This window comes from Chinchilla lanigera, unplaced genomic scaffold, assembly GCF_000276665.1.
Source record: "Chinchilla lanigera isolate Chin_1 unplaced genomic scaffold, ChiLan1.0 scaffold00032, whole genome shotgun sequence".
NCBI lineage: Eukaryota > Metazoa > Chordata > Mammalia > Rodentia > Chinchillidae > Chinchilla > Chinchilla lanigera.
In genome coordinates, this window is record NW_004955433.1 from 13,252,235 (window position 1) to 13,276,217 (window position 23,983).

Here is a 23,983-nt window from a genome sequence, read left to right on the forward strand (position 1 = left end):
GCAACAGCAGAGCTCAAGGGCAGTATCACTTCCCTTTATCAGTACAGACAGAGGCATTTTATCTCACGCTAAATTTTTGAATACAGCAATGGGAAACAGTAATAAGAATTGCTCTAGACCAGGAGGTGTAGCTTCTGATTTCCACAGTGTTGCTTCAGTTACTAACTGTGGCATAAGCCAATTACACAATAACTGTGTCTTCTACCACCTTATCTCTATTAAAATGGTTTGGCGATCTTAAAACTGAATAGCTGAAGAATAGTAATGTGGATTGGTATTGTAAGAATGGAAGCCCAAATTCTATTTTCTGGCTGTGGTAAATGAACTACTGGTAAATTTGAAACCCCCAGCTGAACTGAATCAGTGTGGTGCTGGGTATGGAAGGCCCACCTAAGGATTGTGGCCAGCAGCATCAAAAGAGAACTGAAGAGGAAGATGGTGCTGTTGATTCTCCTGGAGAAGCTGGTCATACTGACTTTCCTGATGTGAACTCATCTTTTCTTATCATCAGAAGAGCTCAGGTCCTTGCTGTCACTGAGTATTACTGTGATCCTTTTCAGGAGAGCCCTAGTCTTTACCTTAAGCATTGCTTCCTGGCTCCAGTGAAGATCCCTCAGCTTGGATCTGCTGGTACACACCCTTCATCCTGCTGGAGCAGACTTTCTAGCTTCCGCCACTGACCTTTGGGCCTTCCTAGTACAAATCCTTGATTCAGACTTGCATGAGACATTGCCTGGGCTCTAGGCCTCCAGTTGGACTTGTAGAGGACATTACCATGGGCTCTAGGTCATCAGCTGGACTCATGCAGTCCATTACCATGGGATTCAAGCCTTTAGCTGGATTGTTTTTGGTCTTTAGTGTGTGGACAGATCTCTCGTGCTTTTTGCATTTGATTCTTTGGGTGAATATTATAAAATAATCCTATAAATTGTGTGTCCTATATTAATTCCTGTCCTTTGCAAACCCTGAGTACAGCACTGAGTTTTAATTCTATTGGTAAAAAGAACTGTTAAGTAAACCACTCATTTTCTATAATAGAAAAGAAAGCTACTACTCTGAAACTAAAGAGGAGTTTCTAAGCCCATAGGCAGATGTGGTCATATGTACTGGAAGCAAATTTTAGCAGAGGAAGGAGTCTTAGATAGATTAAGGCATGTTATGATGATGAGCCACAGTGAGTGTGTCTGGTATCCCTAGTGCCTCATACACGGTCTTTTGCAGGGGAAGGAAGGGAAAAGAAGGAGGGAGGAAGAAGGGAAGGAGGTAGGAGATGAAGGAGAGAGGGAGGGATACAGGCAGGGAGAAAGAGAAAATAAAAGTCCTGGAGTCTCTTCACTGTGCAATTTCTAATATATAACCTCACACCTGCCACCCCTGTTTCCATGAATAATAAGTTCCTGCTTGAATTGAACCTTGGCATGTTGCTAGTAATTAAAGAATTCTGAACAAAGTCTCAAAAGTTCTACAAATTCTTTTATTTTACTTTCTATTCATACTTCAGATTCCTCTTATAAGAGAAACCATATGGTATTTAAACATATGTCTGATTTATTTCATTTACATGATATTTTCACAGAGCATCCATTTTCCTATAAATAAAATATATATAAAAGGAAACAGGAAGATAGATCTTTTGCAAATGGGAAGAGGACCAAAAGATGGAGGGTAGGGGAGAGAAAGGAGGGGAATTTGAAGTAAAAGTGATTAAGATATGTCATGGACATGTACCAACTATTCATGATGAATGTAATCATGTGTCACAAACATGAACTAAAAAAAATTTTAAAAAAGAAAGATAAGAGGGAAGGGGAAAGGGGAATAAAAAGAATCAAGATATGTTAAGTACATATACCTATTTCCTATGATGAATGTCAACATTATGTACTGCAAACATGTACTCATAAAACATTTTCTAAATTCTACATATTCTTGGTTCCTCCATTTCTCCCCTCCTGCTATACATGGATGCTGCTCCAGCTATTCCGCCAACACCAGCTCTCAGATAGACCCAAACCCGCCACATCATGAGCTCCACTGCATAGTCCTCAAAAGAGCCGGTGCTCAGAAGAGTCCTCAGATAGTCCTCAGAAGAGATGTTGATCACTCTTAGCTTTAGCCTTTCATTGCTACCCAGATAAATACAAAGTCTTTACCACAGTTCAGCTCTGTGTGAACCGGTTTTCCCATCCTCCACTTACTCCGAGCTACCCCTGCTTTCTGTGCTCTGGCCACATCAGCATTCTTTCACTGTCTTATACTTCAGATGTTCATCTTTCTGATTCTGCCTCATGGATCACTTTTTCAGAAAGCCTTTCCTAATAATTCTCCTCCTACACTTAGACTAAATGCTTCTTTCGGGTTCTATTATCACATTAGATTCTGTAATCTCGCCTTCATTAATTGTGTCATAGTTCAAATCTTATCATTTGCATGATTACACAATCTCCTTAAATGGAATGGATACTGTGAAAAGTTGCAAGGTACGTGGATATGTCAAATTGTTTGTTGAGTGAATCAGTGGATGGATTCTCCAGACAGCAACCTTGGTCATGAAGTTTCACTGAGATATCCTTCCAAATCAACGTCATTTAAATGAGACCAGTAGATGTCAGACCACGATAGAGCTAGGAAGTGATCACAGGCCACTGCCCACTGCCCAGCCCAGCAACCTGCTTTGATGCACTTTGGTGAGGAATGTGGCCAATAGTTACTGTACTTTACAGGCTGTCTAACAACATGAGCTCTAGTTCTACCTCTGCCCCATGCTCGTGTTGACATTGATACATCATTTCCATGCTCTGCCCCAGTGTTCTTGTTATAAGTTGGGAGGAAAAACAAGGTGTCTCCTTCTCAGATTTAACCATTATCACCTCAGTGATTCTTTGATGATGTCAATGGAATCCCACCACCAGAAAGATCTCTGTGGATTCCACCAGAACTTAGGAGAATGTGAAAAGCTATCCAAGTGAGCCCTACCTGAGCTGCAGGCTGGGTGCTCCTCCTGAACAGGCATGGAGTGAGAGCCACACTACTCTCAGAAATAGCCCGGTGGAAGAGGTTCTTGCTTAGGGGTGATAATACCTGGCAGGGAAGTGCAGAGCAGAAGAGTTTATGCTCACAGGGAGTGGGGATCAGTGACTCTTTCCTTAAAGGCGCCTTCATGGAGCCTTAGCTTAGCACATGGAGACTCTGGGACTCAGAGCACATGACAGCTCCTCATCGGGCCTGGCCTGATTCCTGGAGTCTTTCTAGGTCCCAGCTTTCCCAACATAACCTCAACAAAGGAGAGCAAGATTCCAGAAGCAGGGACCAAACAGGACATTGTGGCATACCCTGACAATCAAAATGATGGAAAGCCAGCTTGGCAAATTCCAGACACAGATTATGATTCAGTATTTCCATTATTCAGAATTTATCTCAAGAAACAATGACCATGGAGCCACACCCACCACTATGATAGGTAAGCCTTAGTGTTAAAATGATTAGGAAGTGGAAAGAGAGAGAGAGAGAGACAGAGACAGAGACAGTCATCCACGGTAGGAGAGGAAGAATGTCACTGGTGCAGCTACAACTGGAGGCTCTTATGGCTCTAGGACCTTAAACTGAGTTTCCAGAGAGCCAAGGAGAGTTTGGTCCTTGGCCTTCCACCATCTGATGCAGTACAGTCAACCCCAAATCCAGGACTTATCAGCAAAGATGCCTACAGCTGGAGTGGCTGGTCTCTAAGACATCCCAACAGCAGCTTCATGAAGCCTGGCAAGGAGCCTGGTTGTCAGGAGCACTTACAAGAACAGAGACACTTTCACTTCCTGCTGATTCTCCAAAGATGGTCACTGAGCCTGGGTTCCCTCCAAAGTTGGCAATGTTGTCCTGCACCCAGCGCAGTGCAGCCACCTGGTCCAGGTGACCCCAGTTTCCTGGGCTGTGTTTGTCCCCAGTGCTGCAAGAAAACAGGGTTGGGGGGAAAAGGAACAGGATGTCATGGAGAACATTCAGGACCTCAGGTGTTCTGAGGGCTTGCTACAGTTGAATGGGGTTTGTCTCACAAGGGCTCATGTGCGGGAGACTTGGTCGCCAGCATGGTGATTTTGGGAAGTGGTAGAACTTCTAACAGGTGAACACTGGTGGAAGGTGACTGGGATATGGAGGATCTCCCTTCAGGAAGAATTAACATAGTTCTTCATGGAACTTTGATTAGTTCTTGAGGGAGGGGAATTATAAAAGAGCAACACTGGTCCCTCTTTACTCTTTGGTTTCTCTTACTGTCACATGTGTACCTAACATGGTAGTATCTGCTATCAGCCAAAAGGCCTTTACCACAGCTGGTACCATGTTGTTTGGACTTTCAGGCTTCAAAATTATAAGTTAAACCTTTTTTCTTATGATGTATTTAGCCTCAGGTACTTTGTTATATCAGAGAAAAATGGACTAATACAGAAAACTGGTACAGAAAGGTAAGCTTATTCCTATAGTTCTACTTGAAAATGTGGGAGTGACTTTGGAAAAAGATTAGAAAAGTTTGGAGAAAGAGACTAGTAAAGATCTAACATATAAGAGGTATGTTATGGGTGATTCTAGTAAGGGTGCAAATGACCTTACCTAAAGAATCCCCAGATTCCCAGGCGGTACTGAATGGTTACCACCACAACGTTCTCATGAGCAGAGAGTGGCACTCCATCAAAGGTTGATGCCCCACCAGACAATAAACCACCTCCGTGAATCCACACCATCACCTGAGGAAGCAATTATACTGATTATAGGAAATGCATCAAGAAGGACATAGGATTGAATGTCTGATCTGCTTGTCTATCTCCTGTCTGAGACTAAGGAGGCCATTACCCAAAGTCCACAGTGCCCGGTAAGGTTGCATGAAGCAATCTCTCTCCTCCCCTACTCTCTGAGACGGGGCCTGGCTACTACCACACTCAGCTTCCACTGGGTACCTGCCTTCCTCCTGAACCCAATGACACAACCTCACAAAACTCTTAAAACTGAGAATGCCACCACGAGACTAGCAAGGGCCAAGGATGTCATGTTCTCCCCAACACTCCACCATCCTAATGCCTGGACCATTCAGCCAGATGAGTGCAATTATTTGGTAGCCCTGTATTTCAGTTTCATCTCAGTAATCCTTTAGCTATGAATTCAACTTTCCTGGGCATGACTGATTTCTCAAACCCACACCTGCCCCTGATAGCGTCCCTTCCTAATATGTCTCACCTCTGCCTTCACTGCAGCACAAATTCTACCCACTTCCTAAACCCAGCTCAGATCTACTTTTCTTCAGGAAGTCTTCTGCCATTTGACTAGTATTACCTGAGTCTGAGTGCCTACTATGTACTAAGGTCTGTGATAACACTCGAAAAAAAGAGGGGATACAACAATTCTTAATCTGTATTTTAAAAGCTCAGATTAACAGTAAGTAATGAGAGTGGAAAAATTAATATTATAATAGTATTGCTTGATAAATAAATTAAAGAACTTATAACATGAGCCATGTTTCAAAAACAGCTTTAAGTACTTCAAGAAATAAACTGTCCATAAGATACGTACTAATATTTGTCCCCCTGACAGAAAAATTGAAGCACTTAAACTGTCCAACTTCCTGCAGCTAATAAGTAATAGCATCAGGATTTGAGCCAGGCTGTCTGGACCAAGAGTTCATCTGCTGAACTGCCCATGGACTGCAGCCCTTGGCCACAACATACTGAGCTGCTTGTTAGGACAAGAGGAAGATCTTGCAATACTGCCTCTTCCCTAGTGCTTGCTGTGTCCTTAGCCAGGACTGAAACAAGGCTTGGAAGTCATCACTGAGTACACACATGTGATTAATCCCACTTGAGGAAACAGAGAATGGGGGAAGTATAGAAATTGTCCAAGCCTTTTTGCCAGTCAAAAACAGACCTTGATTTAAACCCAAACCCCTCTCTGTATTTCCATAGTCTGTACTCATAGATAAGAGGACATAGACTCTCAGGGCCCCTGTTCACCCCACACATATGATTACTGTTTGTATCTAGTATAGGCACTGAGTCGAGGTCATCTATGACTGAAACCTGGACCCCAGGGCTGGTTGGTAATGATACACTGAAGAAGGTAAGATATGTCTGTGCAGCCCAGATGGCAAGATCTTGAAAGAAGGGTCTGCAAGGTCATGGTTTCATGTTACCTTAACCTCACATCTGCATATACAAGGACAATGAATACATAACAGAAGAGTGAAAGGGGGAGGGAACATTTGTCCCCACTTCCTTATACCTTACAAAGAATATGTGGGACCAACTTCTAATCTACCAGTTCACACTTCCTCCCTCACCCCACGGGGTCCATGCCAGGATGTTACTAGGAGACTTAATAGGTTCTGAAACTCACCCTACCTGCTACCCCAGGTGCCCTCTGTTTCAGCAGACCCTCTCCCACTGTCTGGCCTGTAAGTGGAGCCTACCTCATCTCTAAACCTTTGTTTATTTTGAATTACTGACTCAGAAATCATGAGCTGTGTTGCATACAATGCAGGAAGAAAGTGAGCAATAAAAAAGTCCTAGATGTTTGGCTAACAAAAGGAAAGCACTTCTGAGATTGTCTGAGATTCTTCCTCTGACATCTCCGTCATGAGACAGTGAAAATTTTCACAGAGACATCTTGGTGGGTTAGGAAAGGCCACACACTTGGTTTAATTTCCTTGTCTATGTTCAAAGAACTTGACTTAAAGATCAAAAAACCAAAGCTCTTGTCCTGGTGGCTCTAATACGTGACTTCCCTTTCCTCCACGTTTCTTTAAAGAAAGTGTTGGGGATAGAGTGTAGCTTAGTGGTAAAGCTATTATGTAACTTGTGCAAAATCCTGAGTTTAAAAAGATGGTTGTGCTACTGGTTTGTCTCTAGGACTCTTCCCAGCTCCAACTCTATTTTTTTTAGCTGATCTAGATATTAAACTCTTAAACTAGCAACTGAGGAAATAGTAGTTTCCTTTTAATTACTTTGAGAACACTTAGAAAAATTAAAATGTGACTTGTATATGTACAGCAATCACTTCCAGAAGTCCAGTGAGACTGAGGCAAACTGAGATATCAAATATTGATTTTCCTTTGGTTAAATAAAGCCAAGGGCCTGGACCATGATGCCTTTGCCTTGGGCTGTCTTTTTCCCACTCCAACCTGCACTGAATTGTCCTGGATACTGAAGGTCCCAAGGGAGGGTCCCTCATCCCCGTTGCTTACCGGCAGCCGGATTTTGTTCATCAGGTCAGCAGGAGAGTATATGTTTAAGTAAAGACAGTCTTCTGAGTACTCAAGAGGTATGTTTTCCAGTCTGTTGGTAAAGATCTCAGAGAGCACTGGCCCTGCTCCTGTGAGTTGGGAGCACCTGGTGAGGAGAGAGCGAAGAAGCCCTGAGATACACACCAATCTAAGCCAAGCTCTCCTGAGCCCAGGCAAAGACTCTGACTGTCTGGTTTATTTCCATCACTAGGGTTGTTGTAACTGGACTCAAGACACTGGGGTGGACAGAAGGATATATGGGTGTCCTGGCGAGAACTCTGGAACTCTCTAGAGTCTCCAAAGACCGTGCAAGGTAGAAGCCCTTGACACCTCACACTAATCAAGCAGCAGATCATAAAGAGGGCTGATCTCAGTTCTAACCATGCCTGCTACAGTGAAGGAACTATCATGGCTATGTAGGACACTGTTATGGGGCAGCTGCCCACGTAATACAATACACAGACTCATCATTATCCACCTCATCACAGATCCTGAGATGGCCTAGTCTCATGTCTGGCTGCTATACTTGCAGTCAAACAGCTGTCGCTCTACACAGATAGATCTGGGAGATGTGCCTCTCTGACCACTAAGATAGGCTTCATCTTGTGTCCCTGGGCACAACCTCCATCATAGCTTGCATCCCCTTCTTGGGTCTTCTTCAGGTCTATCTGAGTCAGAGAGCCCCAGCAGCCTTGGAATCCTTGTAAAACTCATGGAAAATCTGGGCTGAGAGAAATGCCTATGGTTGAAGAGGTCACAGGCTCAGAGAGCACAACACTGTCTGTTTAAAATCTTTGGAAGTCAGTATACCAATATTGTAACATGACCATGAACATCACAGACATTCAGGAAAATATGACCTCAATGAACAGTGTTAGGGAGCAACAGTTAGTGAGAGAGAAGCATGGTTTCTTTGAGAAATAATTTCAAATAGCCAAGGTCTTGTTTGTTTTAAGGAAGCTCAGCAGATTTCAATAGTTTAAGGCAAATAATTCAGAAATTCATCAGAGAAAGTAAACAGAAGGTATTAAAATGTCAAAGTGAATTGAAATCCTGCAGCCGAAAAGTACAATGAATGAGGCTGAGTGTGGTGATGCATGCCTGTAATCCCAGCACTCGAGGGGCTGAGGCAGGAGCATTGTTGCAAGTTTGAGACCAGCCTGGGCTACAAATTGAGCTCAAGGCCAGGCTGAACTGTATAGCAAGACCCTGTCTCAAAAAGACACACAAAAAAAGAAAATACAATGAATGAAATGAAAAGTGCATTACAAAGCATTAACAACAGACTTAAAGTGGAACACAGAAGCAGTGAGTTGGAAAGCAGACTTTGAAAGCACATAGTCAGAGGAGAAATAAGGAGGCAAAACAGACCAGAGCAAAGATGACCTCGTCTATAAACAAAGCTGGGAAAAACTAGCTATCCATATGTATTTTTTTTTTGGGGGGGGGTTTCCTCCGGTACTGGGAACCGTACTCACAACCTTGCGCATGCCAAGCAGGTGCTTTTTGCCTCTGAGCTAAATTCCCAGCCCCTAGCTATCCATATGTAAATGATTAAATCGAGAACCATATCTAAACTAAAAGAAAAATGAATTAAATATCTAAACATTAAAACAGAAACAATCTGTTGGAAATCAACATAGCTAAGACTCTTGAAGTCATAGGCATAGGTAAGGACTTTCTATACAGTATCCCAGCAAAGGAAATAGTAACAAGAATCAACAAATAAAATACTAAATTTAAAAAGCTTCTGTATAGAAAACAAAATGAAACAAAAAAACCAATTTGATGAAGAGACAACCTACAGAAGGTGAAAAATTTTTTGCCTGCTATTCCTCAGACAAAGGACTAATATTTAAATATATAAAGAATTAAAAAATTAGACCCCCCCATTAGATCCAATCAAAACGTGGGCAAGTGAAATGAATAAAAACTTCTCAGAAGAAATACAAATGGTCAGTAATACAAGAAAAAAGATCTAAAATCACTGGCCACTAGAGAAATTGCAAATTAAAACAACACTGAGATTCCATCTTACCTCAGAAAGGTCATATAAAGAAACCAACCAATAAAAATTGCTGGTAAGGCTGCAGAGGAGAAGAACTCCTTCTACGCTGGTGGTGGGAATGTATACTAGTAAAATCACTATAGATATCAGTATGGAGATTCTTTAAAAAATTAAAACTAGAAGTTTCATTTGACTTACCGTTCCCCTTCCAGGTATCTTCCTCAAAGGGTTAAAAACATCCTGTTACAGGGGTATATGTACACCTATGTTTATCTCAACACAATTCAAAGTAGCCAAATCTTGGAAGAAGACCATATATCCATCAACAGATGAATGGATAAAAAAAGGTAGTATTTATGCACAATGGGATGCTACTGTGCCATAAAGAAGGATAAACTTAAATAATTTGTATGAAAATGTATTCATCTTGAAACTATGATACTAAGTGAAACAAATCAGACACAAAAGTTTAGATATCACATGGTTTCTCTTATATGAGAAACCCAAAGTATAAATAAAGGCCAAAATAAAAAATAGATAATAGGAAACAGGAAGTCAGATCTTTTTCAAATGGAAGGGGGATCAAGAGATGGAGGGAGTAGAAAGGGAGGGGAGGGAAATGGATGAAAAAAGTGTTCAGATATGTTCTATATTTGTACAGACTCCCCACAAGGAATGTAGTCATTATGCGCTGCAAGCTTGTACTAATAAAATCTAAAAACTAAAAAAAATCTAAAAACTAAAAAAAAAAAAAATCACAACACATAAAACTCCAAACAAACAACCACAAAATAACAAAAGTCTCATCCGTTTTCATGAGAAACCACTTTGAAGGTATCAATATGTAACACAACAAGCATTGTTAATTTCCTACCACTTTGTTTGTAACTCTGCATTGTCTGTACTGTTCTTTTGCTATTTTGTAAAAGATTGTCTGTCTGTTAATGTTTTCCTCCTTTTATTTTTAAAATAAAAATAAATAAATAAATTTCAAAAAAAAAAAGCAGAATAAGAAGGAAATGAGAAGGGATGATGTGAACTTATGTCCAAGTGAGATCTTTTGGACAACATAAAAGGATAAAATATTCAGGTTATAAGAGTTGAGGAGGGGATGAAAGACAAAGAGACGGGATGATAACAGGGAATGTTCCAAACCAGGAGAAATGTATTGATATCCAGCTACAACAATGCCAAAGACCAGACAACAAGATATAGAATCCAACACTCAAAGATTAAAGACAAAGAGAAAGCCCTGAACATAGTGAGAAAAAAGAAGCAAATAACATAATAGGACTCCAGCAATACTTTCCCACACAAACAGAGACTGAAGGAATTCACTTTCTCCTGACTTGTCCTACAAGAACATTTAAAGGAAAGTCTTCAAACTGAAAGAAAATGACACCAATGTAGGACAAAATATTGTTCACTTCTATTGGTAAAAGTAAATATATAGATAATTATTACTATGTTAAAATTATAGTTGCGCTACATGCACCACTGTTATCTCTAAAAGGACACTAGTACAAATAATAGCTATATACAAGATAAAAATATGTGTTATCAAAAACTCTAATGGCAAGAATAGATGTAAAGAGGTTTTGTTTTCTTTTTAATAAAACTTAGGGTGCCATGAATTTAAAATACTTATAATATTTATACTATAAAATGTTTTTTGTAAGTCTTATGGTTACTGCAAAGAAAAATCTATGATAGATACACTAAAGCTAACAAGCAAAGAATCAAAAGGTACTACTAGAGAAAACCATTTAATCACAAAGGAAGAGAGTAAGAGATGAAGAAAGCAAAACAAATCTACAAAACCGAGATGCCTGAGGGCCAGTAGGGACTTGCAATTTTCTGTCCAAGCTCAGCAGATGAGAATACAAATCATGGCTCTGTGTATGATAAGGCTCATGAATTTAGACACAGCTGGGAGTGGAGAATTTACAAAGGAATGATGTCTTTCCACACACACATCTCTAGCCAAGTTTCAAGATAGAAGAGACAAGAACAAGTCTCTCACCTGCTCAACTAATTTTTTTCCAAAGCACTAATAACTATTTATGCTTTAACATATCATATAATTCATTTTTTAACCTTGAATTTTATCTCTCTCCCTCCAGTAAGTTCCATGAAACACCCTAGGAATCTGTGTTTTGCTCACTAATGGATTCTGAGAACTTACAATGTGCTTGGCACACAATGTTAAACAATGAATGTGTGCTGAATAAAGGGCTGTAGACAGATGTGATGATTCTGGAACGTTTCAAAAAATTCTACAGTGTGCTTTAGCATTTCAGAACAAAGTATAAGCTACTTAGAAGATGGTTCTGTCTTTGCTGCATCATGCTGAGACAAACAAGCTTACTGAAAGGTGCCAAAGCCACCTCCGCCAGCTTACATGGGAGGGTAAGAGGTGGTGTTCTTCACATGATCCCATGGTTCTGCAGGCTGTGGAGGAGCAAACCTCAGGGATCCAAGAGGGGGCTTGGCAAAAGGGACTCCCAAGAAGATGGCCACGGGCTGTGCAAATCCTTCCAAGCTGATGTATTTCCCCAGGACTTTGCCATGCACAGTATCCACCACTGGGGGCGAGAACGGGTTCCCTGCTGGATGAGGAGAGGAAAGAAGACTCATCAGAGTAGAACATTAAGCCTCCATTCCATGTGGGTTTTGCCACTTTTTAGGCCAGTGACCTTGAACAAGTCATCTACATCATCTAGGCTTCTTATGTAAAACAGGAGGTTTCTTATGCACAGTAAAGATGGCAAAATAGTTTCTTATGCAAAATGAGGATGGAAAAATCTGTCCTTCCTCAGAGAGCTGGCTAAAGGAGCAAACTAGAATTGGAGGCATGAAAACATTCACCTTAAAATGAATGCAAAAAGGAGAGGTTCTGGGAGGAATGAAAAAGGCCTTGAGCTTCCTACTTACAAGCTTCTGGAAGCTAGTGTCTTGTAACATGCTGGTCCTGACCTACATGGTGGAGGAGAGAATGAACAAGGGGCGGCTCCCATTCTTGAGAGGGCTGACCTTGTAGGGAGAAGGAGCCACACACATATTTAATGTAATTCTGGGAAGAAAGAGGTTGAGCCTTGACAGAAGAACCAGGAAGATGCTACTGGAGTTGGAAGAGAGTAGGAGGGCTCTGATTGGAGCGATCATGGAGGAGCTGTGCTTTGCAGCAGCAGGGAGTGAGTAAGGGAGGATAGAAGCAGCAAGGGTATGAAGCAGTCATAAGAGAATGTGCTGAGACTTGGAAGCAGAGAAACACAGGGCCTGATTGGGAAAGAGCAAGTGGCCTGTGGGTTCCACCAGATGAGTCCGTGGGGCGTGGAAGATCATCCTAGAATGAGCAGGTGAATGTCAGGGAGGAACTCACATGCAATGCTAAGGGATTGGATTTAATTTAATGAACAAATAAGCAGGAACAGTTCTGGCTTATAGGACACAACAGGCTTCTAGAGTATTCTTCAGATGACTCTTAGGCCAGTAGAGGGGAAATAGAGTAGACCTCATGTTCCTGTCTGCTTTATTCCCTCCGTTCTTGTGGAGCAGACAATTATTCCTCATCTCCCCACAGTTTCCTCATCAGTCCTGGTTCTACCTATTGTGGGATGAAAGCGAGCTAATCTTTCAGATGGATTTTCACACACTTGATCATGGCCATCCCTGGAGTTGCCTCTTGTCTTCTTGCTTCCACAGTCTCAGTTTGACAGAGCGTCTCTCACAGGACATGATTTATAGTCTCTTCTTTTCCTAATTGTTTGAATTTGGATATAAACAATATGTCAACATCCTCCTCAAACTAAGCAGCAGAACAGAAGAGAATAATCCATATTTGGTCTTTAAAAAGAATCACCAATGGCCTTGAAAAGCATTCATAGCAAACCAGGTTACAAAGCAGTATCTATGTCTCATGGTATCAGTAGCCAATCACATACTGTGGATTTAGGTTGGTTATTATTGTTACTAATTATTGCAGATAACACCAAGCCAAACTTCCTGGGAAGCATCTACCAGCTATCCCCAACTTATGTTGTTTTGACTTAATATGTTTTAACATCTTGAGCATGAGATTATCAGGACATAATCTCATAATAAATGTAAGTGTATGTGTATACTGAGATGCCCATTGTAGTGACAATGTAGATTAATATTTTCTTTATTCTTTTCAAGTTTTCTGCGTAGATCCTAGATTTCCCTTGAGATCCATAAGAATAATTTTGTGAGGAAATACAGTGATGTCTATAATTAATTCTGAAGAAAGCAACTCTGTAGACTATAGTGTGAGGGAAGCAGAAGGGAAAGGAGGAGACTGAACAGCATGTGTGTGATGCTGGCTCCATGTTAGACAGGGACGTAGAGGAGTCAGTGGGAATCCTGGGAAGAAGATGTCACAGGAGGAGGTCCCTCTGTCTTTGGAAGGAGACAAAGGCATCCACCTGAAGGTGAGTGTGCACACCATGGGTGTGTGTGACCTCACAGCAGACCCATGTGAGAGAAGAGAACCAGCTGAGAACAAAGCACAGAGATAAACTGCAGCTGAGACTGAGCGCACCCACCAGAGAGGTGGCAGGAGAAGGGCATGGCATCAGGGCAGCCCAGGGAGAAGAGAAAGACTGGGCTGTCAAGAGTGCTGCATGCTTCAAAGAGATGAAGGAGGGTAAAGTCTGGGGAGAAATCTCTAGTCGTGGTCTGCATTAGCTCAGTAATAACTTTCCAGCCAGACGAGGTTGGTAGACGCCAGACTGCCCAGGGTGAATGTGAAAAGTGTGGAAAGCTTAAACAAGGATGGTGATGACAACAGTCACCACTTAGGTTACATGGACTGTGCACATACTGAGAAGTTACTGTATTCTAGACATCATCCCAATTGCTTTAAGTCAGTCCTTCAAAAACCCCCACTATGTAGGCAATAAGACAGCCAAGGTACAGATGAGGAAACTAGAATTAGAAACAGCCCATGTGTACTTCCTAAAGTCAGAAATGGGTGGTATTTCCAGGGTAACTAGTAGTGAAGGATTGCTCCACTCCAAATTTGGGTCCATTCTGAATTCTGCATTACAGGCAGTTTTAGGTCTGTCACATGGCCAAAGAGAAGATAATATCTAGTTGGGGGGTCTATAGGTGGGGCCTGTCAGGACACTGATACCTGAGTACTACTCTAGATTCAGAAACCAGAGGTAGACCAGGGTAAGATTTTCCAAGAAGCCTTGGAAGAGTCTCTGAGTCTCAGTTTCTCTGTTGATAAAATGGCGCCAATGTATGTTGAGGTCCTTTGCTATAAACCTGTATTAATGAATTATCTCATTACTACATCAAATGCTTATATCTGAGGCCATACTGATCCTGGAAGAACTGCCACTCCCTGGGTCCCTTCCATTCAGATCTCATATCCCCATTGCCTTCTTTATCAAAGTCTCATACCTCTGGCCAGCATTTACTTTGCCCTAATCAAGCACAACCAGGCATCATACCGACAACCCCTGTGCCTAAAAATCCCCTGAAGTTATTTAAATTACCCAACCCTGTGCCTGCTTCCTGCCTCTCCTCCTCCTTCCAGAGAAAACCCTGTTAAAGGCCCCTGTCCACAATACCTTGTCCTCTCTGCCTCCTGACTGACCTTTGTGCTTCCCCTTTCCCCAAGCGATGTGACCTCTCCTCTGGGAAACTGTGAGCAACGGGTTATCTTTCCAGTGGCCATTGGATCCCAGTCTGATTTTACCACATGACAAATTTCCTATGAGTAAACTCCATTTTAATCAACTCCTTCATCCATCCATTTCATGCACCTCCTCTAGACCAGGACCATCCTAAGTACTTTAGAATCAAAGCTCCATTTTATCCACACTGCAGCTCACTGAGTTAGGAGAAAATGTTTTTTCTATTTTAGAGATGTGGTGAGACACGCACAGCGAAAGGACCTCACCTATAGACACATAGCTTGGAAGTCCTGAGCTGGGATTCCGATCTCCACACTGGCTCCTGTGTAGATATTTTTGTTATTCTGCTAAGCACCTTCCAAGATCTGACCATAGCTGCGCTAAGAATCAAGGAAAAAGATATTAGCTCTCTTTGTTTCTCATGTGTGAAGTTAACTTATTGCCCTCCTGAAACTACCAGGTGCAGCTGAATCTCTGCTGTCTCTGTAGGTTTAGGTCTGGCTGGGCTGCTCCAAATTCAAGTCCAAGTTCAGAGGGTGAACATCTCTGCGTATATGGACCTGTCATTGCCCAGCATCACCTCCCACCTGCTCCAGAACAAAGACTTCTAAATATGCTCCCAAGGGTTTGTATTTCAGAAGAACTCACCCCAGGCTGTGCAAGCCATGAGAGAAACCAGGACCAGAGCACAGGGCCACATCATGGAAGGCCAGCAGCTGCTGCACCCTGTGAGATCCCCAAGTCACTCTGAAGGAATTCTCAAGTCCCACTCCAGATGCTGAGGCCCAGTTCCTGTAGCTTTGCCCCTGAAGTTGGATTGCTTAATCGTAAGGTGATAAAAAGAAACCTCTCCCCTTCCGCAGAGGTCCTGAGGGGTTAATGGGAGCTGGAAGCCCGGCATAGTCTGAGTTCAATCTCTTTTATCTAAAGAGCTAAAACTCAACTCTCAGATTACAACCAACCACAAACTGGGACAACAACTTCTTGCACAAGAATTTCTCCCTTTTGGGACCCTAAGCTCAGTGCACTGTGAGCTTCTCAAGGGCATGCACAGAAGCAGATGTCTTCAGATTCAGCACAGTTTTGTCTGGGGTCCTCAGAATGAATCAGTAAATTTTAGAACAGCTCACTCACATCCCCAGAGCTGTTCATTTGGGAATTTAGGACACCTCTCTTAGCTTCCTCGGGCTGCAGCTTCTTAAAGTTGTGGGCTCACAAGTTTGCAAGCAATCTTACACTTCATCTAGCCCCTTTTGATGCCTGAACTAGCTTTGCAATATTCCTACCAATGCCTCTGCTTGTTGCTGTATACCTCCAGGACCAGGGAACTCATTTCTTTTTAAAGCAGGGATTCCAGAAGAGAATATTGTTATAGTAAATGAACTTCCTATCTCCAGAACCCCTACCTCTAATTATCCATCCACTTACCCATTCATTCTTTTTTTTTTTTTTTTTTTTTTTACCCATTCATTCTTCAAATATGTCCCGAAATGCCTGGCTTTTGACAGCAAGGTACAAAAACTGGGAAAAATAAAAGTGCAGCCCCTGATCTCTGTTCTGCCTGTGAATTCAATCTTTTCAGGTCATGGATTATACTGTTTCCCCTTTCTTCATGTTACAGAAAAAAAGAACAACATATATAGTATTGGCTACTAATTTAATGATTTGGTATGGCCTCTATGCTACAGTGTTAGCGCTGGATTGGAAACTTTCTCTGTTACAGTGCTGCCCTCTACTGGACATGGGGAAATTCACAGGTGAAGAAGGCATGTTTCCTCCTAAAGTTTTATTTTAGATTTATGTATGGTACAAGCTGAAGATTATTTGGGGGAAAAACAAAAATAAAAAGGCTTTCTGTAAAAATGCAAATTTATAGTTTTACTAGAAAATAATTAGATATTTTATGTTTCTACAGCGATGGAAAATAGAACTGAATATAAGGTATGTCATGTGGGTCTGTAGGAAGTGAACTTGCAAACTGAAAGAACAGTTCAAAAAACGTTTGGTCTTGAACCTACTTCATCTTGTGCTAAAAAATTGGATACCATAAATAATATTTTAAGAAGTACTAACTCCTAAAGCTGTTCATACAACTATATGTTGAGGATAAGTGTTGAGAATATTAAGGCAGTTTTTTTCAGGGGGATAGAAAGTTTCTATCAACCTGGAAAATAGACATGACACACCACTCAGATGCAGCAGTTCTTAGTCAAAAATGTCCATCAGAATGTCTGAAAACAGAAAAATTAGGTTTCCAGGTCTCACCCAAGAAGATTCTACTTCAGTTGGAAAGTAGTGCGGCCTCACCATTGGAATTTCGGAACAGCTTACCAAGTGATTCTTTTATCATACTCCCTTGGAAAAGCTTGAGTTAAATGGAAACATATGCACACACACACACTGGTACCAAATATCATTTATATGTTGTCTTAGTTACTTTTCTTATTGTTGAGACAAAATGCCAGACAATGAAGTTTAAAGGAGGAAAGGTTTATGTGGCTCACAGTCTGCAGAGGCTTCAGTCTGTAGTTGGCTGGCTCCAAGGCAGGTTAGCACAGCAGAGGGGCATCACAGAAGAGAAATAGTTCATGGCAGGTAGAAGACAGAAAGACAGCAAGCAGCAAGCTACAAGAGACAAGCAGTAACTCTCTTTCTATTCCTTATATTTTATATAAGCTTCTCACCCTTAGGGCAGGTAGCACTCACCTATGGTGGTGTAGCCTTAATTCTAGCATCATGCTATGACTCAATCCCAGCATCACATCTTTCTTCCTAACAGCGCACTCCCTAATCAGGCCACCTGTGAAATTCCCCACCTATGATCACATGAGGCTTTGGAGGGACATCTAGACATAAGCCATAACATTCCACCCCTGCTCTCCCTAAAGACTCATGCACATCCCCTTGTGCAAAAAGCAGTTAGTCCATCTCTAAGAGTTGTCAAAGTCCTAACAGTTTCAGCTTTGCTGAAAAGTCCAAGTCTAAAGTTTCCTCTGAGATTTAAGGTAAACACTTAGTTACATACCCTATACAAATGAATAGAAACTTAAACACTTCCAACATATATGATGGCACAAGATAGACATTCCCATTTCAAAAGGTACAAATAGGGGGGTAGATATGAGTGGGACTAAAACAAATCCAAAATCTAGCAGGGCAGACATTAAGTTTCATACCTCCATGTCCAGCATCTGAAAGAGGTTAACTCCAAAGGGTTTTGGTGGCTCTGCCCCTATGATACTGCTGATGGTTGCAGCTTCCATGGTTTCTCTCTTGGGTTAGTTTTCATCACTCCTTGCAGCTTTCCTCAGACAATCCATCATCCTGATTTCTCCAGTCTTCTGAGGTCTCCATAGCACCTTCATGTCCACAAACTGCCCTGTGCTATATATCTTTTTCCTTCCACTTTTAACCAGTGTCCTTATATTTATAGTGTATGTTCACCCAAAATTTATTTTGGATGTCAAGACTGATGATGCCACAACCACTCTAGGAAACTGAAAAATTTTGTTACATGCTTATTAAGGTTTCTAGGAGGGGAGCAGATTAGGCTTTCAATCAGGTGCAGCATGGTTTGACAGAGCAAGTGTAAAATTGTAAAATTCCAATTTTATACTTTCAGTCTCCCTTAGATACTGAGTGTGATGTTTATGTGGTTAGAGCCCTGCTAAACAGTATAAGTTTTGGGTTTTTGATTGACTCCAAAGGAGGAAGACTCCAGAATTTCTTATCAGCTTCTCCAGATAAAAGACAAGATACGATAGGGAAGGACTAAGGGAAGGGGAAAAAGAGTTGGAAGGAGGAGAAGGAAAGGGAACAAAAAATCCTCCCCAAATTAAGCCGTCTTATATGCATGTACAACCTCCCCATGATGAATGTGATCAGTATGTACTGCAAACATGTACTAAAAAAAGCCATGAACAGTCAAACATCAAAGTATGGAGTCAGATTCTTTATTGTACAGGGTTTAGTTAGGTGTCACTCTTTAAATCCAACAGGACAATCTCATTTCACTGACATCTTTAAATCATTTTTGTTTAATGGATGAATTATATGACTAGATTAAATTCAGTCATCTTAGCAGAGCTTTTATGTGTGTTTACTCATGTGTTTCTTATTTTTTTTTACCTGTTTGTCCACTTGCTTTGAGATTGAAGTTTTTCTATGGTTCCATTTTATCTCCACGCTTGGGTTATTATGCAGTATTTTTAAAAATGGCAGTGGTTGTTCTGGATATATAATATTTGACTTTGAATGGTTACATATAATTAAACAATATAATTTCAATTACATGAAATTTAATAAAACTTTTAAGAATGTACTGCAAAGTAGTATCTTTTATCTTTAGTGCCATTTTCTGTCATATTTTGCCTTCACTGGTACATGTGTGGTTCCAATTTTACACTTCCAGTTTCCCTTAGCAGTAGATTTCTGGTGCATGTCACATGGCATATCTGCTGACTCCAGGGTAATACCCAGGGGTGGTTCTTCTAATCCTGGTCTTTGCACAACCTTAGCAGACCTGGTGTTCCTCAGTATTGGAGATGGGGCTTTTTCTGTGATCCTGCCCCTGTCCAGAAGTAACTTATCTCTAATGATCATGATGCAGAATAATTTCCAGTTCCACATTAAAAAGAATAGAATATTTTCCTTCTCTTCAGCCTCAATAGATATTCACTAGCCCCAGGAGGGAAATAAGATTTTCTGTTCTTTCCTCAATGGGGTAAAACTTTGTTCCTTTGTAGAAAAGTGTCCCAAAAGACTTTGTGCCTGCACCCAACCCTGGAGGAGGATGGATTCATCTCCAGCCCAAGACACATTTGGTCTTGAAAAGAACACTTATTCCCAAATTGAGACCTTGAATACTAGCATTCTCTCTCCCTGGAATCTGTCCACTCTCATAGTTCCCCTGTCTCCACAGCACAATGCCTTTTTTGTGGAAAAACACCTTCTGTAGAATATGCCTGTGTCAGCTGCTTCAGGCTCCCGGGGCTGGCTGTGCTTCTCATTCAGAGATCAATGTGCTGTCTTTGGCGTGGTTTCTCTTTTGCACCCTTGGTCCTGAGCTCGGTCCAGAAAGCCGCTTCTTTGTCTTTCAGCCTCTGAGATGCCTGGGTAGTGGCAGCAGTCTGAAGATATCCTTCCTCCTGGTTATTCTGGCCAAAAGAGCAAGCTCTTGTGACAGAAAATGCAGCCCCCACCCCCAGCCAGTATACTTCAGTTACGTAGTTTCCCAGGTAATAGTTCCTGCAGTTCCAAATTCTTCTGTCTCCTAGAAATGGCTAGTCACTGTGATGCATAGCTGGACATTATGATGCATATCATAAGAACCAATCCTCAACTGACAAGTCATTCTGCCTCTGTACTTCCTGCTTGTTTATCCTATATAAACCCTAGACCACCAGCAGTCAGGGCCTGATATTTTGAGAACGATCCTGGTCGGTGCCCATCTACATAAATAAATCTACCTCCAAATCCTGGGTGTCACTTTGGTATTTCTGCTTGCCATTGCACTCTCACCACTGAGGTTCCTGGGAAAAGAATCAAAGAGGAATTAAGCAAAGTTTCCATGTGGTCACCGTATTTCTCTGAATTTTGCAAGAATTTTGTGATTTATTCTACAAAGGGGGCCATATACCTTTACAGACAGGGAGGTTTCCATCTTTTTAGTAGCTTGGCAGTCTTTAGAGAGATCTTGCTATGTTTTGGATCCGAAATGTTCCCCAGACACTCATATGTTGAAAGTTCATTCCTTATCTCATGGTGCACTGCAAATGAGTGTAGAGGGAAGAAAAAGACGCTTGAGGACTTGCTCTGGAAGTGTATGTTAGGACCCTGCCTACTTTGTTTCTTGCTGTTCTGACTGCAGTGAGGTGGGAAACTTTGCTTCACCATGTGCTCCCCACCACAAAGTTCAGCCTCATCATGGTCATAATATAATGGGATAAAGTGCCCATGGAAGACACCTCTGAGACTATGAGTCAAAATAAACCTTTCCTCCTTTACATTGGCCTGAAGTATTTTGTCATAGCCCTGGAAATCTAACACAGAACACTGGTTGTGAGAAGAAAGGTCCTTGCTGTGACTACACCTGGTGATGTAGTTTAGAAGCCTTTGAATTGGTTAGTGGGAAAAAATTTGGAAATGTTTGGAGAAGTAGTCTAGAGGAAGCCTAGAATGTATAAGTGGGGTTTAATGGGTGTTTCAGGTGGCAGGTGAGGGTATCAAAATGCTGATAGGAATACGCAAAATAGACTGTGCCTACGAGGTTTTAGATGGGAGTAAGGACTCTACTGGGAGTTAGATTAGAGGCCATTTCTATTACATTTTGGTAAAGAACTTCTTTGCTTTTTGTCCTTTCCCTGAGATTTTGTGTGCGGCTGAATTTAAAGGTGACAGGTTAATAAATATGATGGTGGAAATTTCAATACTGCACAGGATTAATGAGATTCATGGCTAATTTTAGCCAGGTGTACAGTAAGAATCAAGAAAAATATAGAGTGGGAAGATTTGAAAAATTGCAATTTTGTTAGAAAAGGGGGATGTTTAAAGTTGTAACTGAGAATGGAGCAGCTGCTAATGAAAGTAGCACTGTTAAGAAGAAATTCAATATTTTCACTTAGACAGTGGAAGGTTGCCTTGAGAGAATCTGGGAACCTGAAAGACCTTCTTGATCTACAGGCTCAAGCATATAAAAGGGCAAACTCATTTCAATGACTTAGCTTTGAGAAAAAGCTCCATGGACCCCATGCTCACAAAGAGACCTAAGAAATTGTTTCCCTGGGATTTATTTCCACCAATAAACCATCCAGACCTTCTGAGGATACTACAGCTTTGTTTCTATAGCTACACCTCAGGCAGGCTTTGTCTTTCATATTATACAGAGCCCTTCCTGGGTCCTCCTTGTGGCCCAGGAAGTTTATGTTTGTAATCCCATGGAAAGGTTATTGGAATTCTAGAGAGTTAATTCCAGTCTGCCACTTCCATTATAACCCATGGTGAGATCAAGGACACTAAGGCATATTTGTAGTTACAGGGAGCCAAGGGGTCCTAAGTCTAGCCTTCATGATGGCTAAGTGGAACAAAGGCCTCAGCCCAGGGCTAAATCTAGATTTTATTAATTCATGAAGGAAACAGTGGCTTGAGAATGAGTGACTTAGAGTGGTGGGAAGTAGGCGACTATAATGAGCTAGGTGAGGTAGGAGGCCTGAAATCACCTCTGCAATACGTAAGAGAGAAAGATATGCAGAAAGAATAACCTGTATTACACAACTGAGGTAGTATGTGATGTTTGGAGGTTGGTGCTTCAGCTCTGATGTGCAATCTTTTATGCCCTGGGAAGTCATAGCCCTTTATCTTGAGGCTTGATCCCAGCCAACAGCGTGGAGCGTGGCTGTCCATCCCGCATCACCACAGCTCATACATGTTTTATTCTGGAGCTATGAGGGGCCTAGGGAAACACTGCCATGTCATCTTTGCTTCAAAGGCTACATATCAGCACCTTGGCTGACCAATTTGCACTGGTCAATGCTAATTGAAGGGATAAGGAAAAGTCCTAGCTGGTTTTATATATATCAACACATGGAAATAGGGTCAGGTTTATCCAAAATGGAGGCAATTGTTCCTCATTCAAGGAGAGTCCTCCACACATATGATGCTGATGCTCTACGAAAGGGGAAATCAGGAGTTATGGGGTTATGGAGGCTTCCACTGATATTTCAAAGGAAAGTCTGGGATACAAGAGACTATATACCAGGGTCACAGTCCCTATAAGCAGTTCTTGAGAGGGTACATGAAGCTGTGAGGGTAAAGCAGAAGCTGCAGTAGAGATCTGAGGATGTTAGAGATCTAGGAAAGTGGAATGTTGCCCCAAGAAAGCCAGAGAAAGTAAGTCAGCCAGAGAGAGAGAGAGAAAGAGGGAGAGAGGCAGAGAGAGAGAGATCACGCAGACCACAGACAATAATAGAGACAGGGCTACTGAAGCCACTAGGGGCCCACAGGTCACTACTGGTGCCCAGGATCTGGAAATGGTGCTTCAGGATTTAATATCTGACCTGCTAAGATTTTTCTTGCTTGCTTCACTTTCTCCTCGATATCTTCCAATCCTTTCTTTTGGAATGGGAATGTTTGCCCAGAGTAACTGGGTAAGTACCAACCTTGGAAGTAGGTAATTTCTACTTAGTTCATACAGGTGTCCACAGATAAGAGTTACCTTGAGTTTCAGAGATTTTCAACTTGGACTTTTGCCCAATGTCAAAACTGTTAAAATTATGGGAAATTTTGAAGATGGATAAAGTACATTTTGCAGTGTTAGATAGACACCAGCCTTTGGGAGCCAGAAAGGAATATTATGGTTTAGGTCATAAGTGATCACAAGAATTCATGTGTTGAAGGACCTAGCAGAAATATAGAAACTATTTCATCCAACACCAATAGAATACAAATTCTTTAAAGTCATACAGAGAATGTTCTTCAGAATAAAACACATGTTAGGGAGCCAAAAATCCTTAAACTAATTTAATAAGCCTAGAACTATGACAAGATCTTTTCAGGCCAAAATGGAATAAAACTAAAAATCAACAAGAGAAATCTATAAAAATTCAGGAAAATTTTTAAAATGTGCTCCTAAAGAACCAATGAAGCAATGAAGATATTATAATGGAAATTTGAAAATATTTTGAGAAGATAAAAAGTGGAAAAACAGCATACAAAAACTTATGAAACACAGTTATAGCAGTTCTAAAAGGATAATTTAAAGCAATAATACCTGCATAGAAAAAAACAAAGATGTGGGTTAGAGTCACTCACCAGCTGTTACTCACAGCATCCGCTGGTCCTTTCCACTATTATATTTCTCCTTGCAGCCCTCTGGAATGTCCTGTTTACTTTCTTTCTATAGATTTGGTTTTTAAGTTTACTTCAAATATTAATACTAGAAATTCCATTTGATCAAACTAGTCCCTTTTTAGGTATCTTCACAAAAGAGTTAAACAGTCTGTTTGTTGTTTGTGTATAGGAATGCTATCGATTTCTGGGTGTTGACTTTGTATC

General features: G+C 41.3%; 1 protein-coding gene across 2 annotated transcripts in view; it reads right to left on the minus strand.

Annotated features, from left to right (window-relative positions):
• The window catches only part of LOC102007048 (liver carboxylesterase 1-like), a 28,957-nt gene extending 13,134 nt beyond the window's left edge, over window positions 1–15,823 (minus strand). Inside the window, exons 1-6 of one of the 2 annotated variants that reach the window (XM_005388323.1) lie at window positions 15,581–15,823; window positions 11,668–11,875; window positions 7,220–7,364; window positions 4,600–4,733; window positions 3,787–3,940; window positions 2,977–3,081 (exon numbers count right to left, since the gene is read on the minus strand). In XM_005388323.1, coding sequence (XP_005388380.1) covers window positions 2,977–3,081; window positions 3,787–3,940; window positions 4,600–4,733; window positions 7,220–7,364; window positions 11,668–11,875; window positions 15,581–15,635 — 801 coding nt within the window. In that variant the 5' untranslated portion in view covers window positions 15,636–15,823. The remainder of the gene's footprint in view (window positions 1–2,976; window positions 3,082–3,786; window positions 3,941–4,599; window positions 4,734–7,219; window positions 7,365–11,667; window positions 11,876–15,580) is intronic. The other variant, XM_005388325.1, reaches the window with a different exon arrangement.
• Window positions 15,824–23,983: the final 8,160 nt, after the last annotated feature.